General features: G+C 38.4%; 1 protein-coding gene across 1 annotated transcript; it reads right to left on the bottom strand.

Annotated features, from left to right (window-relative positions):
• Positions 1-789: 789 nt before the first annotated feature.
• Positions 790-10,998, bottom strand: LOC131853934 (cathepsin O-like). Its single transcript, XM_059205023.1, has 6 exons — positions 10,801-10,998; positions 5,801-5,997; positions 4,679-4,829; positions 3,192-3,382; positions 1,756-1,869; positions 790-982 (listed from the first exon to the last, which is right to left on the bottom strand). The coding sequence occupies exons 1-6, from the start codon at positions 10,996-10,998 to the stop codon at positions 790-792; spliced, it is 1,044 nt and encodes a 347-aa protein (XP_059061006.1).
• Between the last annotated feature and the right edge of the window lie 2,640 nt (positions 10,999-13,638).

The raw sequence follows: 13,638 nt of genomic DNA on the forward strand, positions 1-13,638 counted from the left end.
ATACTGACACGTGAGTTCTAAACCTCAAACATCTTCGACATTTTTTAATAATATCATATAGGTAATAATATAATAAGTTAAGACAATTCACACAGCGCTATCTATCGTAGTTCCAAGGCTAGCAGAAATTGTACTACCTACTAGACAACGGATAAAATACTTAAATACATTTTATTTACATAAAATACACTTCTGGTATTTCTAACCACTGCTACAACATTATTCCTGATATTAGTGCCGTGTCTAAGCTGTTTAAATAAAAAAATTACACCAACAATATTATACCAATAATTAGATATAGGTATACTATACCTGAGAAATGTATCTTTTTATTTATTCTCTATTATAAACGATGTGAGATCAATTTTATTAGTAGTAGTATTTACTTGTAGTTAGTATAATATAGGGTATAGTATATAATAATTGGTATAAAATTGTTGGTGTAATTTTTAACAACAAATTTGTGACAATTGTTGATGATGCAAAATAAAATAAAAAATATACAATTATAGGTACATACAAATGTAATCTATAGACTGTTTTTTAATCTCGGAGACTAAATTGACAGATGTAGGTAGGTAATTATGACAGATGTAGGTAGGTATATTGTAAAAATTTACATTTACCAAAATTGTTATTAAAAATTACACCAAATTTGTGACAATTGTTGAATAGTGATGAATAAATGTTTCATTATGTTAGCTGTGGTGTATGTGTGATTGTGTGTATATAAATGTAACCCAGACCTTAATCTCTCGAGAGAGATCTAAAACATATTGTGATTATACATTAGGGGCCTACTACATCTATGTAAAAGATTTCATTAGCAATTCCACAGACATTATCACCAATCGCGACCTTGACATAACCGTTGTCCCCAAAATTTTCACCCCAAGAGTTTCTGACGATGTAATAAGGTATTTCATCGCTTAAATCATATCCAACAATGAGGATTACGTGGTTGGGTTCCTTATCAGTTGTTCTGTAAAAGAAATAAGTTATATGTATAACTTCAATAGCAAACAAGTTGGTACCTACCCGATGGATGGTAAGTGGCAACCATCGCCTATATACCATGAACAGACAACTTTCATCTCGGAGAAAAATATGATACTACCTATGTTATACTGTATGTTTATAATATTCTTCAATAGTGTTGTGGCGCTATCGGAAATTAACATTAATAACCGATTTTTATGGATTACTCAAAAATAATGCAAATTCATTTAAAAAGCATTAACAAATTAATAAAGTAGATATAGGTTATACAAATTAATAAATTTAAAGTTGTTATAACAAAACAGATTTTTTTAATGACGCATGTTTCACTGCTACTTTTATAAAACAAATAAGAAGGAAAAATTATTATGTGTATGGAAGTCACAAAAATATATTTTTCTGTTGTTTAATTTACAGACAGTAATGGAAATGTAATACTAGTGTACCTAAATAATTTTTTTAAATACGTTTTGGATATTTCCTTGAAAACTTTAAACTAATCGTCTAAAATAAGAAATTAGGATTTAACAAATAGGTGTCACTATTCCCCAAAATAAATAAAAAATGGTGTCAGTCAACCTGACATGGTACCTGGAAACCATCGTGTTCAATTACTGGTGAATTTGTCACGATGGGCTAACTGACCTGACCTCATGCTCGTCTTATCATCCTCCACTGGTGCCCCGCCAGCGTAAACCATTACCGCAGGCGGTTGCACCATTCCATTATCATCCATAAAAAAAAGTAGGTACGTACAGACATGCGCGTTTTATCACACCACGAATATAATGTTGCCAACTTTTTGCATTCACTAGTGCTACTACCGGACCACGTGCGATCAGACGCAGCAATTCTTCTTCTTTAACATTGCTGAAAAACAAAAAAATAAAAAAAATGTGTGTATTTAATGTTTTTAAAGTGTATAGGTATAGTATTGATATCATAGACAAGTAAATTAATTATTTAAATGAAATGCATCTCACACATTTTATGTTCGGCCCATTTTAACAAATACTTAACTAAATATGGACTATTATAGACAGTTGGCCACATTATGCATAATAATAATAATAATATAATAATATCTCAGGCCAATTCACACAGCGCCATCTAGTCCCAAGCTAAGCAGAGCTTGTGTTATGGGTACTAGACAACTGATATAAATACATGGATACATTTTTTTTTAAATAAATACATATTATACATAATAACACCCAGACCGTCATACTACAAATGTTTGTACCGTGCGAGGAATCGTACCCACGGCCATCGGATAGTAAAGCGGTGTGCTAAACCACTAGACCACCGAGGCTGTCTCTGTCTCGGCTGTCGCTGAGGCTGTATAATTTTGTTAAATATTTTAAATCAGAAATTTGAATTATGAATGAATGTAATAATTATAATAATGTATACATATATTACATTCATTCCTAGTTCAAATTTCTGGTTCTAATAATAAAAAAACCTAGATTTTGTGACGTCATATTTCAAAGTCTAATATGTCTTTGAAATATGACGTCACAAAATTTCGGTCTGCTGCCACCGTCATGTCACACAATGTCCACCCATCGATCGCCTCGTTATGATTGTCTTATTCAATAAATACTATTTAAAGTATTTTAGAAAATTTATTATGGTGCTGGTGTCGACGCTTGAGGATAGCATGGACAGCCCGCCGTACAAACGTCTCTGTACTAATAGAGCTCAAATTGGAAGATTCACAGCGTCTGTCTTCTACTTGTTTGCAACGCATTGCGCGATACTTCGGACACGTTGCGCGGAGGGGTGTGGACAATATGGAGAGACTAATGGTAACAGGGAAGATAGAGGGTAAAAGACCTAGAGGCAGAAGTCCCATTCGATGGTCAGACTAGGTATCCCGTCAGCTAAACATTACTGTCAGTGCTGCACTTCACCAGACGTCTGAGCGCAACCGATGGCGACAGCTGGTCGACAAGATAATGTAGAGTCGCGATCCTCAGCAGCGAGGGAAAGAAGAAGGAAATTATTATTATATTTAGCAGCCAATACAACAATCAACCAACTTGTTGTTAGCGACTTTAACTTTTTTATCATAGTGCTGTCACACTATCCGTAATCATGTTAGTGATGTCCTCTTACATACATGGCCCCCTTAAAGTGTGTTTTATGGATGAGAGCATCCATGTGTTATTAATATAAATTTCGCTTACCATAATTTGTTATTTTTCTTGATAAATACACCCGTATTATGTTTTGGTATTTTACATTCTTGGTCCACAAGCGTTAAGGGATACTGTTCTTCAGTAACGATGGGCAGGTTTGCGGTCTTGAAGAAATCAATGGCTGTGGCAGGTTTACCACCGCTGCACCCGTTATTTTCCATCGTGCAGTCAATAAGTTCCTAAACAAAGGAAGTAGGCTACAGCATCTTCCGTGACTACTTAAAATTTACCTATTATTTAAAAAGTGTGTATATTTGTTTTGTTACATTTTCATAACTAAACGGCTGAAGGGATTTTGAAGAAATTTAAGGATAGATTATAGTAGTAAGACGGACATAGGCTATCTTTTATATATTCTTTATTGCACTTTTAAATACAGTTCTAAACTTAAACATATACAGAGTGAGCAAAGGTGGACTAATCTCTAAGAGAGATCTCTACCAGTCAACCCAACAATGTGGCATAGCTAGTAGTGAGTAGGTAACACCTGTGCAATTAACACTATTATGTTGAAATGTCCAAAAGTTGAGAAAAATAAAAATTAAATAATGTTCTAATTATATTATAATTATAATAAAATATACAATAACAAATAAAATAAACATTAATAAAAGTTATATTATATATACATACATATATACAAATACATATACAATTACTATAGATATCTACATACATTACACAAAATACAAATAATAAAATACATGACGAAACTAATCATACTAAGGTCGATAAATAGTGCGATTTTAACCTTTTCTTAAAACAACCAATTGATGGACTTTCCTGTATCTGTAGGTACTGGTAGTTTGTTCCATAACCGAGCAGCGCGAAATGAAAAGGAATTTCCTAAGAATTGAATTTGTTGAATTGAATTAATTGAAGAATTTTATATAAATAATAACAAGCATCACCAGATGGGGTGGTACTAGACAGCAATTATTGCTCTAGAAAGGGCGGCTAGAGCTGTAATAAAAGTTACCACTCTCCGTCCCATTACACATGTGTAGTATTTAATAATGTAAGAGCTCATTCATAGAAATATTCTTTTGCTACCATGGTAACCTCCAATACAACAAAATAAATAAAATAATTATTAATATACACTCTATGACCAACATTTCATTTAAAAAGTGTATCAAAACCTGGCTACAAAAGTTAACTTCTGGCGAAACAGAGAACTTTATGCCGTAAATACCTACCATAAAAAATTGGATTGCGTGGTATTCAGCATATAATCATTTTTTTACCTATTTTAGCTAATGTTTTTTTTTTGTTTATGTAATACAAATGTTAATAAATGAAAAATAATGCACCCTGGGATGGTATATGATATCGAGATACAGTATCATTCAAAACTAGTTCAGGCACAATTATATTTGACTGTTTAAATGTATAATATTCACACTGTTGTGTACTACTTAACTATATAACACAACACCTGAGATTGCAATAAATTATTATTATTATATACATACTTGAATACTAAGTCTCATAAATGGTGAGCTAATTCCATTTTTTAGGTCCGCAATAGCGATCTTGCTTTCTATAACCCCCACGACACTGATGGACCAGGAAGCCTTACACATCTTTTGATCCAGTACTGGAGCGACCACTCCTTCTTGGCTCCTGAAATAATAAAAACTTAAGATAATAAATACAGCCCCATCTAGTCTCAAACTAATCAGGGTTACTGTTATGGATACTGAATATCTGACATAAATATATATATTGTGTGCGACAGCCTCAGTAGACTAACATACCTATTTATTTCCGATGGTCCCCCGTTTGATTCCTAACACAGTGCAAACATTTGTATTCATGAATATGATTATTTGTATTGGTTTGGGTCTTATCTATGTATATTCCATAAGTATTTAGAAAAAATAAATCTGTAAGTACGTCAGTCGTCCAGTATCCATAAGATATAAACTCTGCTCAGCTTGAGATCATTTACTAACTTCTGGAGGAATTAGGAGGAATTTTTCACAGAATATGTTAAATGTGGGTTAATAAGTGTAGAAGGCAGTTAATTTGATTGACGGTTAAAAGTAATCTAAGATTTGATAAAAGAATAGTTAATAATAACCAAAGTTGAAATTATTAAACTTATATTGTATATATTTATATACATGAATAAAAATTAATACATACGATTCTACAAATGTCAGTACAGCGATGAAACTAATCACGTGATGGTAGAGAGGTAGTGCGATTTTAACTTTTTCTTGAAAGAGCCTATAGAAGAACTTTCTTGAATGTGTAAAGGGAGTGAATTCCAAAGCTGAGCCGCACGAAATGAAAAAGAATTACCCATAAATTGAGTTCTACTATTAATAAGCTTTAGAATCCTAGAGTGTTTACCCTATTATTTGACTATAAAAAACTTAGTCTATTTAGATCTTATATGAAGCATGAGACAATTCTTAGGATAAGTTTTTGTAATGATAATTTGAGGTATGCCAACCGCTCCATTCGCGATAATAACAGCACTAGCGGTCAGGCTATTTTAGAGTTCAGACTAATGCATAGCAATTAATTTTAAATAGTTACCAAAATACAGTAAAAATAAATATTATAGCGATAAAATGAATAGTTACCAATCTACTAATTGTGGTATGTCATTAGGGTATGTGAAAAATTGTTGGTTGGCTCTAGTTCTTGGGCACGATCTCACATTGTTCATCAGCATAGCGTTTTCAAAATCACTACCAGACATAGGTAAGAATTTTGCATAGCCGAACATATCGAATTGGTTTTCTGCATAGTTTAATTCAGTAATATCATTCTTTGCCGCCTGCAATAAAAAAAAGGATTATTGTGTGTATCATCATATGAATATCTATCGTATAATATGAAACTTTATACTTTTTTATATTAGTTTACCTAGGTAGACTATAAAAAAATCGACTGTGTATCCTCTTTAAACTTATTTCAGCTACCAACACGCTTGGTTAAACGTTTGAGCTACGGCATTTAAATTACAGGTAAGAGGCATTACATCTTAGCCCGCCGAACGTATGTGCCGGACGGCAACGCATAAGCGAAATCATGTAATCGGTAATGCTGCTCTATACTACTACCATCAGGTGGGCTCTCAACTTGTTTGCCATTCCAATTATATATATATGGTGATTAATGATTTAATCTCACATATATTTCATGAATGGAATAAGTACTTGTTTTGTTAAATAATTTATTTGATGTATATTAAGTGCCTAATATACAATGTAATATAATATAATATTGACAAGACATATTTTTTTCTTATTAAAACAGCCATCCGAGTGAATAGTGTTGTGCACTGCCACCAACAAACTCCTCGTCACTCCTCACGACACTTATTAGATTCTTATGCCCAGACAACTTCTCAGTAGCGTTAGTAGTGGTCCTGGTAGCCCTTTTATGAGAAGATCATCACTCTTTCTATAGAATGGCCCTTTTTGTTACAGTTTTTACATTTCATTTGTTTCTACTGTAAAATGCTCTATAGGATCTCTCTGACCTATTTATTAACTTGTTTCCTAACTTCACCTTATTTGAGTATTTTTATTTATAGATCTTCTGAATCTGAGTTTTCATATGCACTAAATGAATATTTCTTGCTGTGTATATTTCTTAAAACAAAAGAATGAAGTACTAAATATTTAAAGAATATAAAAACAAAGTAAAAATTTTTTGGATCATTTGAAAAAGATCAAAGCGTTACAAACGCTAACGGAACAGAATATTGTGGAAAAGAATTTGAACATTTCATAAAAGATAATGGCATCGTAAGACGACTAGCGACACCGTATAAAACACAACGAAATGGAGTAAGTGAAAGGAAAAATACATCCCTACTTAACAAAGCCCGATGATAATAGCCTCAAAAGTTCCGAACTCTTTATGGACAGAAGTTATTTTCACAGTGAACATCTTAGAAATAGAAGTCCTTCTAAAGTCTTGCAACAAGAGAGACATCCTTTATGAAATGGATGGGGCGAGTACCGTCTGCAAATCATTTACGCATTTTTGGTACAAAAGCCTTCTTTCTGATAAAGAAAAGAAGGGAAGGGGAAAGTTCTTACCAAAAGCAATTGAAGGAGTATTTATCAGAATCTGGTATTAATCTGAACAATTCCTCAGAACACTACTCGTCCCCCGTGATATATGCGGTAGAAAATGCACAGAGATGCAATATCTCGCCGCAGAGCCAATGGGTCGAGTCTGTCACAAAGACGTTGATTACCAATTATTCCGGCTGCTTGGTTCTGAATGTGGTCAAGCGGAAGTAGCTGGTCTTGTAGTGCTCCCGCCCAAAGAACACTTTCCATTTCCATGATTTGTGCCTTGTATAAATGCAAGCGGTGGGCCGCCGTGAAACACCGTCTGACTCTACTGAGCACACCTAACTTTTTAGAGCTTATTTACCCTTGTCCTCCAAATAATAGGAAAACTTTATGTCACTGGATATATCAACGCTAAGAATCTCAAGATTTGGCCTCATATCAAGGAGGGTGTTTTTTTTTTTATAACACAGGGGACAAACGAGCATGCGGCTCACCTGATGGTAAGTGATTACCGCCGCCCATGAGCACCCGCAACACCAGGGGAATTGCAAGTACGTTGTCGGCCTTTTAAAAAGGAATAAGCTCTTTTCTTGAAGGTTTCAATATCGTATCGGTTCGGAAATACCATTGCTGTTCCATAATGTGGTTGTGCGAGGCAAAAAGTTTCTAGAAAACCGCACGGTGGAAGACCGCCATTCATCCAGATGATCAGGATGGTATTTCAGTTTCTGGCGGGTGTTACGGTGGTGAAACTCAGCAGCTGGTATTAATCCGAACAATTCCTCAGAACTCTCCCCGTGATATATGCGGTAGAAAATGCACAGAGATGCAATATTACGCCGCAAAGCCAATGGGTCGAGTCTGTCACATAGACGTTGATTACCAATGATTCTGGCTGCTCGGTTCTGAATGCGGTCAAATGGAAGTAGTTGATATTGTGGTGCTCCCGCCCAGAGGTGAGAACACTATTCCATGTGCGGCCGGATCTGCGCCTTGTATAATTGCAAGCGATGGGCCGCCGTGAAATACCGTCTCACTCTACTGAGCACACCAAGCTTTTTGAGTCTATTTTAGCCTTGTCCTCCAAATGACCGCAAAACTGAACGTCACTGGATATATCAACGCCAAGGACCTCGAGATTTGGCTTCACATCGAGGAGAGTGTCTTGAAACTGAGGAGATACGATAAATGGATTCTTTTTAGCGGTAAACGCGCAAACTTGTGTCTTCTTGGGGTTGAATTGAACACAATTTTCCTGACCCCAAACCGAAACTTGATGGAGTGAAGTTTCGATTTCGGACACAAGTTTGTTCCGGTACTCTATAACTTTTGCCTGCGACATATTAGCATGGCCGCTGTACAAGGCATCTCCGGTACTGTCATCCGCATAGCAATGAATGTTGTTGATTTGTAACATGTCATTGATATGCAGAAGGAACAGAGTCGGAGACAGCACACAGCCTTGTGGAACACCAGCATTCACAGAGTGTGGGTCGGAGCAAGCACCATCGACAACGATCTTGATGCTCCGATCTGCGAGAAAGCTGGCGACCCATTTGCATAACTTCGCAGGCAACCCGAAGGATGGTAGCTTTGAAAGAAGAGCTTTGTGCCAAACCCGATCAAAGGCCTTCGCAATATCCAGACTAACAGATAGGGCCTCCCCCTTACTCTCAATAGCCTGTGCCCATCGATGTGTCAAATACACTAGAAGATTACCAGCTGAGCGACCCTGGCGAAAGCCATACTGACGATCAGAAATCAACTGGTTCACTTCTAGGTATCGTAGGAGTTGACGGTTGACAATCGACTCCAATGTCTTTGAGAATAAGGAGGTGATGGCTATGGCTAGGGATCGGATGAACCAAAGCCGTCTTCCAAAGTTTCGGGACTACACCTGTAGAGTAGCAGTAGCGGAAAAGACGCGTTAGTACCGGAGCCAACTCAGGTGCACACGTCCTGAGCACAATAGCAGGAATACCGTCAGGCCCATTCGACTTGTGGATGTCAAGGGAGAAAAGAGACTTACGTACCAGCTTTTGGCTAAATTTTACCTCTGGCATAAAAGTCTCACATCGCGAGATAACCGATTAGAGGCGGAGCCTAATTGAGACACGTTATGTAGCCATTTTACTAGCTATTTGTACTTTACTTTTAAAATTCCTTAAAAATATAATATCCCTAACCGAAATTGTCCGAAACTAACGGATGATCCGAAATAATTTCATATCCGCATCCGTATCCGGTATAATAATCATTCCTATATCCGAAATCTATATGTATCTGAAATTTCATATCCATAAGATGTTATGGATATGAAATTTCAGATACTTATAGGCTAAATATGAAGACCGCCAGAAGTTTTTATTTTATATTATTTATGCATTGTTTTCTAACTATTCTTATGCTGTTGGCCGTAATCGTAGCCCCATTAATTTAACATTATTAATCTAGTATAGATTATTTTAATTATGATTGTAATAAGGCTATAATAAAAAATAACTAAAACAATTCCAATTTTAAAATCCATAGACAGCAAATAGACGGACAAACGGCTGCAATAGCAAAATGATCACATTTTATTTTTGGGACCTATACAAACTACACATCCATACATATAAATACAATTGGAGTGTCTGTTTGTAATATTTAAATAAACGTTTTTACTACATGCATATGAATATAAATACGATAAATACACAAAATTATTGTTTTTTACAATTTCTGTCTGTCTGTTTGTTCCTGCTAATCTCTGAAATGGCTGGACCGATTTTGAAGGGGATTTTTTTTGGCAGGTAGCTGATGTAATAAGGATTAACTTAGGCTACTTTTATTTTAGAAAAATAAAGATAATTCCACGCGGATCAGTCAGTCGCGGTCAGCTAGTATGAAAATAAGAATACAATCTAAAGATCTCCAGCGGGCGTATTATGAACTCTTATTCCCAGTCAGTTTAAGGCCGTAAACTGAACTGCCTGGAAACTGACTGGATTTTAAAGAGTTCATAATACGCCCCCAGATAGACAAGAGTTACCACTTACCTTAAAATTCATGTATTCTCGGTGAATATTTAAATTCAAAATGCTGCCTCCAAAATTTTGCGTATGAGCAAAATATATTATTAAAAATTTTATAGGATCTTTCAATAAGATAACAATTAGCAATGTTAAAATCATTAAAGTATTATTCATTTTGAATTTAGTGCGTACGCTTAGAAATATAATGTTGAAGTGAGTAAAAACTGATAAAGTTGAATTAATTATATAATTATAATCTATATTAATAATTCCGTAAAAGTATGTAAGTATAGTTATAATTAGGCTGACAATGTTTTATATATAATAAATAGTAACATCCTCGCAGTGTAAATTACAAATCTAATCATTTGATAATATTATATGATATCAAATAATTTACGTAAACTAATTAATTTGGGGGGGGGGGGGGGTGCCCCCGCGGAGAGAATAAGCTGAAGGTAAACGAAAAAAGACAACAAAATAATAAAACAATAAAAAAAATAAACTACAGATCTAAAACATCCCTAAAACGAACTCTCCGTCCTGACCTGGTAACCATTGGTTTTGCGGTTGAAACAGGTTGATGAGGAAGGCGAGGGTGTTTGTGAGGAAAATACTGGTGGCGAATGAGGATAAGTTGTGATTGGCGGACAAGATGAAGTCGAAGGAATGGAAGATGAAAGTGAGGATGATATGAGCAGGCTTCACACGATCCAAGATGACCTCCATTTTTTTACCCTGAACTTCAAGAGTGACGGTTTGTTACGCTTACAGAAAAATTTGTGAGGCCCTGTGTAAAGAGCCTGCAAAGGACGCCGAATGCTGTCATCTCTTAGGAAAGCGTGAGTGGCGGAAGGCCAATCCCTATAAATGAAAGTTGGCGGATTAGAATGATATTAAAAAAAATTTTAGTTGCTTTATAATTTTTATTTTTTGACATAATGTAATTATTGACTTATTAACTTTCTTTTATCTTACTAGCTGACCCGGCGTCCTGAATAACAGAATAAGTATTAAATAAACTAAAAAATTAGAGACTCAACTTGTTGCGGACCACGAGTCGGCATCGAAAATATGTAAATAAATTTGTGTATAAATTTGTATTTTTCCAGTGTTTGACTATTGTTTAGGTTAGACTATTGTTTGTACCATATACCCTTTGTAGCGGCATAGATACTGTGAATTCTATGTCCGCCCATTGTGTAAATTCTTAGGGATCACAGCTTTAGTGTAGCCTGAACATGTGGCATTTAGTCGCACGTGGTTTTTTGTAGTTTTTTGTATTGTTACTATTGTATTTAATTTTAAATGTGTGCGTATTCGCTGTTCCGGCCCGTCGGTCACCGACATGTGCAGGAATTGTCGGGAGGGTGGGACGGCCGACGCGCACAGCTCGGCGGGGGTGGGGAAGGACGCGCTCGGGCGCCCGTAAAAGGCGGGTTGGTTCTCGATCGCGCTCTCTTACGCATACGCCACCGACGAAGAACCACCGCCGGCGCAACGACCAAGAAAACCCCACTCCGGCCGGCCGACCCATAGAATAAGAAACAAATTGAAATACAGTCCACATATTTTGAAAATCGAAGATCTTTTAATTGTGTACCCCACAATTTTGTGGTCCTTCGAGCCGGATATCAAGACCGAAGATCACCCAACGGTGCGACGAATCGCCGTGGAAGATCACCCAACGGTGCGACGAATCGCCGCGGAAGATCACCCAACGGTGCGACGTACCTCGCCGAGGAAGATCACCCAACGGTGCGACGCTAGCAGCTTACCGAATTTAGCTGCCGTCGTAAGGTGAAAACTTGAGGGTGCAGCGAGGATAGGATAAATAACGTCTACGCCATATAGGATAGATAACGTCTAAGCGGTGTGTCCGCGGCTCACATCTCTTACCACCTAACGGTGTCAAACGGTCGGAGTGTGGGTTAACGCCATTGAGCGGTGCAGTGAGTGGTGTGTCACTGCCGGTTGTTGCTTGTTACCGTGGCGCAACCGAATAGCACTATTACGCCTGTACGTGTGTATCGTATAGCGGGGGCCGGACTGTAGGCACTGCCAAAGGGGTCGGAAAGTCCGAACCGGCCCTGAGCGCCCCGTCTGTACATACGCACCACTGCGGGGTAATTCCTACCCTCCTATCCCCATAGTCCATCCCCTCGGGTGTTATCCTGAGGGATTGTTAGGGACGGTTAGGTAGGTAGGGACCGGTAGGTTAGGGGCTTGCAAGTGCCAGAACACGATGCCGACTACGAGAAGCCAAGCCCCGGGAGCAGAGAAAAAGACCACGCGGGAAAATGAACAGACAGAAGCGTCCCCTTCAGAAACCACGCAGATGTCCGCGTCCGCCGCGCCGTCGAGCGCGCCACAGGCACAAGCCGCCCGCGCCGCGTTTACCTCGGACTCCGCACCGGCGCCACCGTCGCAGCCGCCGACGACAGATGTACGTCCGGCCCGGGCCGCGTCGGTGCGATCGCGCCGCTCTACCGCTAGCGGTATAGCTAAATTAAAGAGGCTGGAGTACGAGGCAGCGCTACAGATGGCGAAATTACAGGCTGATTTAATTAGAAAGAAGTTGGCAGCCGATGTCGCCGCGGTACATGAAGAGACCGATAGAGATAGCGTGTGCTCCGAGGAAGGTGCCGGCCTGCAACGTATAACGGATTGGTTTCAACGTACCGAAGTACGGGGAGAGCAGAGAATTAATTCCCCACCGCCTACGCAGAAAGAGCCAACAGAAAGGCAAGCTTCATCGCCGAGGACGCCGAAGCAAAGACGGAGGTCCCCCGCTCCTGAAGCCGGGATGCAAGAAGGATTCACCCGGCTGGCCAAAGCTATTGAACGAGCTGTGGACGAACGAGCGGATAGGGTAGCGCCGAGGCAAGCCCAAGATCTCCCGACCTTCAGCGGCGAAGCAAGTGAATGGCTAGCGTTTAAGGCGGCCGTAGACCAGTCTACAAAAACGTACAGGATCACACCAGCGGAGAACCTGGCCAGGCTGAGGGCCTGCTTACGTGGAAAAGCGAGAGAGACAGTAGCAGCGTTACTCGTATCCGCTACAGAACCGTCGCAGATCATGAGGACGTTGGAGCAGCGGTACGGCCGGACAGAGGCCATCATCGACCGCGCCCTCAAAGATCTGAGAAGGATGCCGGTAATAGGAACATCGACAACAGAGGTGATTGACTTCGCCATTAAACTACAGAACATCACCACCATCGTCGCGGATATCGACAGGGGGCGAGATTCCTACATAATCCCGCGCTTGAGAGTGAAGTGTCAGAGAAGCTGACCCCTCACTTACAGGTCCACTGGTGTCACTACGCTGAAAAAAACAAGGAGGACACTAGACCTACGATCATCAAG

The sequence above is a fragment of the Achroia grisella genome, unplaced genomic scaffold, assembly GCF_030625045.1.
Source record: "Achroia grisella isolate CSIRO2021 unplaced genomic scaffold, CSIRO_AGI_Agris_v1 utg918, whole genome shotgun sequence".
Taxonomy (NCBI): Eukaryota; Metazoa; Arthropoda; class Insecta; order Lepidoptera; family Pyralidae; genus Achroia; species Achroia grisella.

What these genes read in the sequence shown, in the direction of transcription:
- LOC131853934 (XM_059205023.1), bottom strand. Translation starts at nt 10,998, where the DNA reads ATGGAGGTCATCTTGGATCGTGTGAAGCCTGCTCATATCATCCTCACT. An exon ending in CAGGTCAGGACGGAGAGTTC is followed by an intron (nt 5,998 to 10,800) that starts GTTTTAGGGATG and finishes TTTTTATTGCAG; the next exon opens with GCGGCAAAGAATGATATTAC. An exon ending in AAGAAAAATAACAAATTATG is followed by an intron (nt 1,870 to 3,191) that starts GTAAGCGAAATT and finishes TTTGTTTTTCAG; the next exon opens with CAATGTTAAAGAAGAAGAAT.